An 11,773-nucleotide genomic window follows, 5' to 3' on the forward strand; every position below is an offset into this window, starting at 1 on the left:
GAGACTGGAGTAAAGAAACTGTGGCTGGCATGGCATGGGGCTGTCCTACTACCCACAGAGCAATAAGAAGGCTTGTTCCCATTCTCTGCCTGCAGAACGTGCCCCCGTCACAGGAAGGCACTGGGGAACTGTCCTGCTTTCTCTGCAGTTTATTAAATAACACAGTTGTACTCCATGGAGGCAACATATTTCAATAGAGTGCAGATGCACGGGGAAATGGTCCTCTTTGCACCAGTCACATCACTCCTTTCTGCAAGTGGTTATGGTGACAGCAAAGCCTCTGCCAAGAAACGCTCACTGGGTGCAGTTAAGCGTTTCCCTGGGAGTGACAGGATTATCACAGCAGTGGGATTACAACAGCAGTCCTGATGCTTTGAAGGTCTCCTCCAGCTCCCCTGTGTCAGGTCTTCAGCTATATCAGCCTTCTTTGATGGAGGCCTGATTCTCTGTCTCTTTCTTTTCCTCTGAGCATGGAATTTCAGAGGCTAATTCTCCTACAGTTCATTTAGCAAATCTAATTGTGGTCCAGCATCTGGAGTTCTGCTCTCACTGGCACTGTTAAACATTGAGCAAACAGTGTCACAGAGAATAACATTAGGTGCTTGATAATGAAAGCATATGGAGAAAATGTACCGTGGCACAGTGTGTAGCCCATGTGTATGCTAAGCTTAGCAGGTCTACTTGATCTCCTTGTAGGCATTTTGCACAAGTTTGGTTTGGCTTTATTTTGTCAGAATCTCCAGCTGCCTCTGGAGCAGAATTGACATTTTAACCATTTTCAGCCTTCTCTAGTTTGTTCATAACCCTCCTTCCATGGAGGGAGCTATGAAACTGATCTATCTTCCCAGAGATTTTTCTGAACTGCTTAAATGATGTTCAAGCCTTCAGGAACCTGCTACTCAAGGCTCCCTAGGCAGGCCCTTATAAATGCATCTAGCATTTAGAAAGCTGACGGCATGACCTCTTTTATCTATATCTACCCCTTTGTACATGTATATAAAACTGGGTGAAATCTTCTGATCTGTCCTCAGCAAGTAGAAAAGTGAGGGCCCCTCCAGTGCCTGCTGCTCACAGGTTGGAAGGGTCATAGCCAGCTTCAGTGATGTCCATTGCGTTACTTCCTAGAAGGCACAGGGAGATATCATCAAAGAGAGCTGCTACTAGCCAGTTCTAACTGGGGTCAAAGATTTAAGAAACTACAATTGTATTTCTCATTTTACCTGCTTCCTCGAATCACCTTAATGACTTTCTGATAGTAGCTGGAGCCATGGATGGGTTTTGTTCTAATCATTGGTAAGCTGTTTTCTTTAGCATGCACAAGGTTTCTACTTTTATACTCTCAGCATCGCGCGTGAAAATAGACCATGAGACTGTGGTTTTCCATGACAGATATTAAAAAGAAGTTGTTGTTTCCGTCAGCTGAAATATTTCATTGTAATACACTTTAGCAAAGTAGAGGAAAGGCAGATGAAGAAGACATCTATGATGTCAGTGTTGAATAAACTGAACACATGCAAATGATTTATCTGGGCTTTCTAAGCTGTACAGCTCTCTTGTTATAATGGTTCTTAATGTTGTTTAAATATGTTTTATAGGATATTTCTCATATAAACCACTTCCATGGACTTCGTACCAGGCATGGTGTAGTGCCTGACGTCTACTGGCTAAACATGTTTTATAGTCTAGGTTTTCTGTACAAACAGTTTTCATAGGCTTGTTTGTCAGTGGACTTTGATCCAAACAAGATTATTGCAGGAAATTCTCCCTGCTATGGAAAGCTACAGAGCTATTTATATGGCATTTCTTTGCAGTAGGTCAGACTCTCAGGCATGGGCTTGCCTTTTTTGTAATACACCAGTCATCTTCTGGAGAATATATTCCCTTGTGCATCAGCACTAATGGATTAAGCTACACAAGGCACATTTCGAAGGGCTGTTTTCTGCTTTGTTTCATCCCATTCTTCTAGTATACGCGTCCTTTGCGGAGGACTGTCAAGAAGCATAATAGCATAATGAATCTGTTTGGCAACAACTTGTGTAATACCTGTTACTTTAAAAGCTTGATGATTTCCGAATCAATAATTATATTTACAAACATTTACGGACACTATGAATTCTTCTATTTTCAACAAGATCAATCCATGACTACTTAGAAGGAAAAGCAGAGGTCTGATGTATGTGAAAATTTATTTAACTCTAGATCCCAACAGGAAAAAATGTCACAAAGTTATCTGTGGTAAAGCTTGGTTACAAATGTGTATGTTACAAGACAAATCACCTAATGCCAGAAATGAGATAGATGTGGCGCAATTAGAGCTGTGAAAGGCATGAGGCGAAACCATTCCTCCTAAAACCATACTGCTTTGCTGCTTTCCTCTAAAGGAGAGATCCAGAGCATGTTCGACTTTTGGGGCAGGTGCAGAAGAGGAGAAACATATCATGTGGTCTTAACCAACCCCATTGTAGACTTTGCAGCTTATGTCAGGATTAGTCTTCTTCACCACGCGAATGGAACAGCTTTTCTTGTGGAACAGGCCAACACAGTTCACTCTGTCATAGTTCTTGGGGATTAAAACCCTGTCATTGAGAAAGGCAAAGAGAAAATCAGCAGCCAAGACAAGGACTGAGAAGGGCACTTACTGATCTACAGCCATCCTGGAGCAAGCTGTGTCATGAACCGATTTGGCTCATGGATTCCATTAACACAAGTGCTATGTATTGTCACAGGAGGAATACAGAGTCCCCTGATCATGGCTGTTAACACATGATGTGATTTCCCAATGTTTGTTCTGTTTTAAATGTGGTTCTCACTGGTCATTCTGTTAGAGATTGGTATAAATTCCCACACAGAGACAAAATAGGGATTAATTCTGTCATCCCCACTCAGATTAAGACTTCCTGGATAATAACAAAGCATTTAAAGAGCGCCGAACCACCCCAGCCTTAATACCTCCCATCCGAGCCTCTTCTCAGCACAGGCTGACTCGCTCCCTCCTATGGCTGTGGACAGCCAGAAATATTACCTACCAAGGGTTCCTTGGATTGTATCCTTCCTCACAGACCCTTTATGGGACTCTTTCTCCCTCATCTCAAGAAGAGTTTTTCGAGCCTTCTGGGGAGATAATCAGTTCACACCACTACATGCAGGAACACACAGCTCTCCTTGATGTGTCACCTGCCGTCCATGAGGCAGTAAAGTGTGAGAAGATTTAGAAAGCAAATTATCAGAGCAGGTCATGTGTGTCCTGTTTTCTTAAGCGGGAAGGGTGGGCTCTTGGCAGCTTGAGAAGGATGTAGAGCAGCTCTGGCCTGATTAGATGCTTGCAGGCAGGCCACTGGTCTGGTGCAGAGCTGCAGAAGCCCACACATATGTGTGTTGTGGAGTGTTTAGGTATCTGGAGACAAGCTGCTGAATAGAAGGAGGAAGAAAACAGAGGCCAAAGGGAACTATACGCCCAATTAGTGTCAGAATCAAAAGAAGGACTAGGTGATGAGGAAGAGCTGTGTGCTGGAAAGACCCTAACCGGGTTTCATTTTGTTCCTTCCCAAAGAAGTCTATGTGATTGCCAGATTATTCTGCTTGGTTACGATTAGAGGTAACTGGGAAACAGGAAGAGGAATTTTGCTCATGCGAGTATGAAATTCCAAAGCACACTTTCAGTGTCATTCTTTAAGTCTGAACATTTCAACCATTTTCCAAATAAGCAAACAGTAATTTGGGTGAACTTACAAGCTGCAGCAAATCATTGCAGTCATCTTACACCTGCATTGGTAACAATCTTCAGTCTTCCACACCGCCCCAAAAACATAGAGGTTTCTGTTTGAAAGGCACCCTGCATGGGCACACCAGAAAAGCATAGTCAGTAGATCAGCATGAACATGTATCAATAGACATAGACCACAGTCTTATGTTTGTGGACTAGCAGTCAAAGCACTGATTTTCATAGAGTCATACCAGGGAAAAATCTAACTCAGTGCTCTGCAGAAAAGATACCATGTCTTTGCTCCTGAAGTGTGCATGACTGAACGACATGGCATGATAAAGTGGTGGCAACCACATACCAGAGCAGTACTATTCTGCTATTGCAACGGATCTGAGAAGCGCCTTAGCTTATGGCTACAGTAGGATCTTTCTGCCCTTTCTCATGTTCAACATACAGGTCTAGATTTTAATTTCTCCCTCCTCCCCAATTCATATTAGACTTCAGCTTGCTCCGCTAAACTGAATTTAAATATCAGTTATGCTGTCTTTGCTTTGATTTTTAGTCTCAAGTACCCCCTTCAGGTTAGTCAATCCTGCTTAAAAGAACATGTTTTTTCGCTACATGGGCAAGGACTTTAGTTATATGTCAGCCCAGAGGGTAGCTACTGGACGAGATGGAGTCTTTGTGTGTCCAGAGATGCTTCCGTGTGGGTTATTACCTGAGTACACAGTTGTTTGGATCATTCCTCAGCAAATAATGTATTATACTATCCCAACATTTCTAAGAAAAAAGGCTTTGCATCTCTGAATTAATGTGTCGGGGATGTCTAATGTATTTCCCATTCTTACCGTATTTGCTGGCTGGTCTAAAGTAACAGCGAGCATCACACAGAGTCCTTGAGAGGAGAAAGATCAAGCAAAAGAACAGCAAGAATTTCTAGAAAAGAAACAAGAATCTTTCTTTAAAATTAGATGTTTTTTTCAAAGGTCTAACAGATTAACTTACACAGAATTAAAGATGAGTCCTACTATTCCAAGTAAACTCAGATTAAAAAATATTTCTGGTATACACAGACACACACATACACACAGTAAGCTGCTAACTCACCATACTTGCATGGGCTGCTCACATTTCGTAATGAGGAATAGTGTGTGTTTATATACAGTGAGGAAACAATGGTCAGTGCAAAGGGAGGTGATGTAAAATGTGAGCACCCTGGGCGCCAATGGACACTCTAACCTGTTCCAATCATCCATCAGAAAGTGGCACCTCAAAAAGTCTTGCAAAGGCTTGTTTTGTGTGCTGACGTACATTGGTATCTTGATTTCCATTGTGCTGGTGTAAATCTGAAGAAACTCCAGTAGATAGACTGGTGTTGGTGGAAGAGTCTGACCCCCAGAAATCTATGGCTCCAGAGCTGGCAGGCCATCAAGGAACAGTGGGGAAAGGGCACATGCTAAGCAAGGCAACAGGGCACTATTGTTCAGCTGACCTGCTACAAGGAGATCGCCCCCAGGCATGAAACAGGCCATTCATACAGTGCAGTGGTGTGGAGAGTCCACTGTTCTAAGGCTGATTTATTATAATTCCAGTTATTTTATGAGAGACATATTATTTTGTCCATATTTAGCACCTGCAGGGACTAGCTGTAGTTTTCCATCTCCTGGTTGCTGAAGCAAAGCCAGGCCTGGGGAACAGATGACCATGACCAGATGGCACTTTTTTGGCAGCAAAAGTGAAATGAGTTGTGCGTCGTCTCAGTCCAGAAATGAACGTAACAGGATGATTGTCACTCTTGGTTCCCTTCCTGACAGCAACAAGGATTGGGGGAAGGTAAAGAAAGAAAAAGCTCCAGTTTTCTCTCCCCACATGCATGCTCTGCCTCTAACACAGCTGAAATCGGACACCAACAGCAGTGTTTCTGCAACACTAAAATGAGGACATTTCTTTCAATACATGTCTTGCCACAGGCGTCCAGGTGTTTGTACAATTATACCTTTGCAACACACTATGTAAGGCTGCATCTCAAAACCAGCCAGAAAAACTAGCAGAGATCCCTGTGGCTGCATCAGGGGCTGTAGGGATCCAGTGCTTTACTGAACTGGAGCATAAGCATAGCAAGTTTTAGAAGTTACCTGAGGATTCCCAGCATAATGAGTCGTATTAATTCCATTAGCATGGCTCTTTCAGCACACCTGGGTTTAATTAGACACCTTGGTTGGTATGACTGACCTGGTTAGCTTCCACTGATTGACAAATAGGTAGAGGAAACAAAGCTGCACTGGAAGAGGTTTGGGGATAAAAGGGGCAGTGGCAGAATGGATGTGGTCTCTTGAGGCATCTGAAGTAAAGGGGTAGTTGAGGAGGAAGTGGTTGCTGCTTGTTGTGACAGATCTGATTTATGTAAGTTCCTTTTGTTTATTTGTTTGTGTGTACCTAGAGAGAGGCTTTAGAGCTTCTGTTGTGGTTTGCTTTCAACTTTGCAGTGCAGCTGTCAAGTGTGTTAACCTTGTGATTTTTGATAGGTTATGCTCTCTGTGCATGGTTCTGCTGCAGGAAATAGTTGTGGTATCTAATGAAGTGCTTCGAGAATACTTCTCCTTTGATAATGCTTAAATAAATGAACTTCTATTTGAAGGGAATTATTTGCTCAGAATTACTTTCTTGGAAATTAGTGGCAATAAGATGAAAATCTAACATATATTTCATACTACTAAGCCTTTAAGTATGTGATGTGAACTTTTTTTTACTATTTTAATTGAAACCATTTCATTAGGGTCTAGTGTAACGAGAGGCCAGACCTGCGTCTGGCCTGTTCCTGTTGTAACTCTTGACAAGTCTTGTGCTCTTTCTTGTGGAGAGGTAAGTGTTATAGTGCATAATATCTCGAATAAGAGTATAGTTGTAGGAAATTTAACAGGCAACTTCTGACTCGAAGGGCATGGTGAATTCTAAATTATTCTCTTACTTAAGATGATTAATTTACTTAATTAGCTAATTATCCTTTCTTCCTTGGAGAGAAATAACTATATTAATAACTTTCTTATAATTCCTGCTGTTCAGGTAGACAAGCTTATAAAATAGGAAACTTAAGTGTGGTGTGATCAAGGCTATCGCTGCGAGAAATGCCTGGTAGCTCTACTTCTTAACCTAAGGTGTGTATCAAAGCATGCTGGGTGCATAGCTTAAAGCATCTTGGATTACAGACTTGAGAATGAAGAAACCAAATGCTATGAAAGCCTGTCATATAGAGTGAGTTATCTATGGGATCCACAGCAGAGCAGAGGCTGAACCTATCTTAGTCTATGTTTCTGCTGACCTGCCTGGACCTCTCCTCTCCAGACAAACAAGGTTTTTCCAGGTCAAATGGGTAACAAAGGAGTAGAGAGGATTCTCTGTTATGTAGATGTAAATGAAGCTACCTTTTGGGGCTGCAATGTTAAGCAAGTGTCCTCTGGGAGTTCCTCTGTTAAGCAAGGGTTAAGTTGTCCTAGCCTAGCTTGCTTAGCTAATGGCTGTGATGAGTGAGAAGGTTGAGTACCTCTGAGACATGAAGACCATGGCAGCTGTCACCTTCCTTCTGTACCTTCTCCCTTGGGGTCTGTTGTGCTGAAAGAGCTTGCAGCCTAGCTCAAGACAATACTGACTTAAGTCAAACAATTTCCTTCACTGGCTGTGGGGATATAGCAGCAGTTAATGTATGGGTCTCCTCAGCTTGAGGTCTGTGAAGCGATGAGAGGAACGTCCAGCACTGCCTTTCCCTGTTTATCTAGCTCCTGTGCCTGTCAGAAACATTGCCAAACTAAACTGGTCAAATAATGTAGCTGCGTGACTAAAATAGTGACTCTGTGCCAAGCTGAGGAGGCAATTCTGCCCTGGGAAGCTTTTGCTAGTTAAGAAGGATTTTAAGTTTTCTGAGGAGATACCTGGAGTTGGAGGGTCTGGGCTGTGGTCCTTCCTTGAACCAGAGGTTCAAGGCTTCAGGTCATCAAGGCTCTGACTAGGTTATCAATTCCATAATTTGATTAAAACTTGCTCACATTGAAAACAATTCTTTGGTAGCCTTTAGTAGTTTTAGACATGGTCTTGTGGTTGGTTGTTGCTTCATCTTGTGTTTCCTGATTCAAAACTACATCAACATACTGCTTAATTAATAAACGCTATTGTGGTCTTCAAAATTGGATTAAAACATGTGAATAAATCTTACCTGACTTCAAAATGACTCATGTCAATCTGTTTTAGAGATACTAGTAAGGGAAACTGATGTTTCTTCTGGCTCTAACAACTGTTTGTCTCTGGTTTTAGCTAATCTTATGAGAGTGAGTCATTAGGTAGGATCCTTAACAGCATTTATGTGTGTGCAACTCTTGGGAAATCAAATGGGCTTCATGAAATTTCATCTTTTCCCCAAAAGCACCACCTGTGCTGTCTGGCCCTTGTCAGTGAGAATATAGCTTGCTATTTATCAGAGGTGCAGCAGCATCAGTGTGGCCACCATTCATGGTGGGTAGTACTGTCTTCCCTCTGCACGAAGGATTCAAGATTGACTTCCTCATGCTTTTAGGTTATGCCAATGCACCCTGCCCAAATTCTCTAATAGAAATTTTAAACGTGTTTCTCTAATTCTCCCTTTCTTTTCCCATCAGTTCACACCAGATGGAAGTTGGGTCTTTTGTAAGTGTAGGGGTTTTGTTTATTTTCAATTTGAACTACTTCAAGTTGGTTAGCCTATATGCTCACTCCTGTCTGTCCAGATTGGCTGTGTCTCTGAACTCTCTCCCTTTGGACCAACCAAAAAATGTATTCTCTAACTGCTGCTCATGCAGAAGGCCTGATTTTTTTTTCTTTAAACTGTTCAGCAAAATGATATAACACAAATGCTGTGTAACACCTCCACTACCTTGAAGAGAGGTAACTGTTGCTTTTCCCCTTCCTTCTTTCCCCTAGGACTGGGGAGGGGGTAGCTTTGGTCTCAATCTACAAACTTATTTAGATCCCAGAGTCTCACTTGCCTTCAGCAGGAATTGGCTATTGAACAAGACCTGAGTTTGAGTCCGGAGCAGCTCCCTCTTGTTTTATTGGTGGTGTTGGACTCATGACATCTTTATGTCTTGCCCTGTCCTGGAGAACACACTGCAAAGCACAGGGAGCTCCAGCTGGAACAGACACATGTGTATGTCTGAGGTGGCATGACATAGAGACAGTTAATGGCCATACCTAAATGACAGTGCTCCTGGGTCACTGCTCAGGGTTGGACGATTTGGACTCTGTCAGGCTGTAATAGCAGTGTCTGTCTTCCTGCTAGACAGGCAAAAAAAATAGTGGAAGAACAGAGTTGTTGCATCTGTTATTACCTTTGGGGTAATTTGTCTTTAATGACTACACGAGGGATTAACTCTAGCCTAGGCTTGTCATGGAAAGCTTGCACGTGACAGTGATATCAAAGTGCAGAAGGCAGAGAAAAACAAGGTTATATGTTTGTTTGTGGTGTGTTAGCTTTGTTGTTTATTTGTTTGGTTGGGCTTTTTCCCCGCTTCTCCCTCTGACCTAGCAAACGAGAGCTCTGCTTTCTTTCAGCAGTGCAGCCCTGCAGGTAGAACACCACTGCCACTTCTTGCCTTCATCCAGGAGTGTCTTGCTGCACTTTTCAAGGAGGTTCCAATTGGGGTTATGGGGAGCCGCAATGGCTCATGAACCTCTGACCTTGGCCCTCTTACCCCAAAGACAAGAGCAGCCCAAATCCCTGAAGTGCAGCTATTCTTCAAGGGAGCTGGGATTAGGGCTTGGTGTGTAGGTGTAGATGGATCCATACCCATGCTGGCCCTGAATTTCTCTGTGGCAACCAGTAATGACATTTCTGGGAAAAAGTCTTTGACTCACTTCAGTGTTTCTGAACTGAAGTGAGCCTTTAACCTCTTGTGTGTGACTTGCTTCACATGTGACAAGCAACTACACTGGCACCACCACAAAGTACTCCTAAAATGGCTGGGCTTTTGAAGAGCTCCCTTTAAAGCTAATGCTACCAGCCCTGATTTCCCTTCCCACTCTGCTTCTGTAGGAGGCTCTGCCACCCTAGCCAAACTCTGAGGGAGAAGAATTACTCCAAAGCCGAGTCTCTGCTATTAGCATTGGTGCTAGGCAATGAGCTATTCTGACAACTAACCTCCTGAAACTACAGTAGGAGGTTAAAATATCTTAAATACAAAAGTGTTTAGAGTTGTCAAATTAATGGATGGCATTATCAGTTTCCCTGTCTTCACTGAACATGTGAAGGAGAAAAGGAATCTCTTGTCAGACTAGAAACCAACAAAATCCAACCACTTTGTGTGCTGCGTTTTCCTGTGCTCCATCCTTTCTGTGCTGAGTGCAGGGTTGCATGCTTGGTTCCTCCTGGGGTCTTGGGTACATGCATGTGGCCCAAAGCAAACTGAAGATGAAACCTTTTCAGGCAAAAAGCTAAAGTAACACAAATGCTCAGTAACAGTATTAAAAGCTCTCTGCTAGTTGATATCTTTCTAGGAAGACAAAAGTCATTAAGTACCTAATAGCTCTTCTTGTGTAGAGCACAAGGATCTTTGTCTATCAGAGCAACTCCCTGTAGGTTTTTTCTCTCCTTGTCCCCAATGGATCCATTAGTCTAGTGACAGTTCTGTCTTGACTTCAGCTATTCCTGAAAATACAGGTTTCTCACTAAGAGGACTGAAATCTGTTTCCCAGTGACAGAGGACTGCAGGAAGCCCTAGGGTAGCGATGGATGTCTACTTGATGTTTCAATGTCACAAGACAACAATCTTCACTGAGGCCAAAGAGACAACAACTGAGCATGAGTTGGAAAAGGTGGTAGAGGCCACTGGAGGAGCAGCAGCTCTACAAAGATGACCAGCTGCTGGATGATTATGATAGGACTTTGTTAGACTGTGGTTTAAGCAGCCAAAGCTGTCATCTTCATGTTCTTGCCACAATGGGCTTGGCTTTATTTAGATCTGGCAATGGCACCTTTGAACCATTACGTATTGACTCCTTCTCAAGCAGCCCAGAACTACCTGATGTTATGAAGTCACAGGAGTTAGGTAGCAGCTCTAGTGAGCAAGCCTTGCACTAAAACCAGCATCTCCTGTTTCGCCTCTTGCAGACAGAGCACTGGTCTTGTCTACCTATCCTGAGTCCATCTACGCCCTTCCAAATGTGTCTATCTGATCAATAAAGCATTGCAATCCAATTACATGATGTCAGTGTGCTGTAGTGTCCAGGCCACCAACAGAACTGTTTCCTGGGATCCTTCTCTCGAATTAGTGCTGGAGGAGAAAGGTGGCAGCAGTGGGTTACGTGTTCACCTCCTGAATTGTAAATGGTGTGTTCTGCCATTTGTGTTTCTTCCAGACAATGCCTGTGGCCTTATCAGCTCTGAGCTACTGTGGGGTGGGTTTTTTTTTGGGGGGGGGACGGGAAGAAGTGTTGCACAGATTAACTTTGTATACAAGCATTTGTTTCTCTGTCTTCATCTTGATTCCTGACAGTAATGCCTCTGAGGAGTTTGGCTGGAAATCTTGAGGGTCAGGGTTGCAGAAGGAACTTCTAGTCCTGCTTGTAGCAAGATCTTTAGGAAGACTATAACCTTAAGACCTGAGCAGAGGTAAGGTTAGCAAATGGAGTTTATTTCCTTCAAAGTTAAGGGACACTGCACTAATACAATGCATAATAAATTTCTAAAGCTCACATTAAGTATGGTTACTGGCATGAACTGCTGAAATCCTCTGTCAACTGGGCAAAGATTACAAGAAAGCTGGAGAGGGACTTTTTACAAGGGCATGTAGTGATAGGACAAGGGGCAATGGATTTAAACTGAAAGAGGATAGATTTTAATTAGATATAAGGAAGAAATTTTTTACATTGAGGGTGGTAAGGCACTGGAACGGGTTGCCCAGAGAAGTTGTGGCTGCCCCATCCCTAGAAGTGTTCGAGGCCAGGTTGGATGAGGCTTTGAGCAACCTGGTGTAGTGGAAGGTGTCCCTGCCTGCAGCAGGGGGATTGGAATTAGATGATCTTTTATGTCCCTTCCAACCCAAACCA

The 11,773-nt window shown here is 43.0% G+C and overlaps 1 protein-coding gene across 1 annotated transcript; it reads left to right on the forward strand.

The window, feature by feature from the left end:
- Positions 1–10,453: 10,453 nt before the first annotated feature.
- On the forward strand, positions 10,454–10,805 carry ELOB (elongin B). The gene is given in 2 exon segments (XM_009986538.1): positions 10,454–10,545; positions 10,547–10,805. Coding segments are annotated over 2 exon segments (351 nt in total).
- Positions 10,806–11,773: the final 968 nt, after the last annotated feature.

Source organism: Tauraco erythrolophus, chromosome 9 (assembly GCF_009769465.1).
Source record: "Tauraco erythrolophus isolate bTauEry1 chromosome 9, bTauEry1.pri, whole genome shotgun sequence".
Classification (NCBI taxonomy): Eukaryota; Metazoa; Chordata; class Aves; order Musophagiformes; family Musophagidae; genus Tauraco; species Tauraco erythrolophus.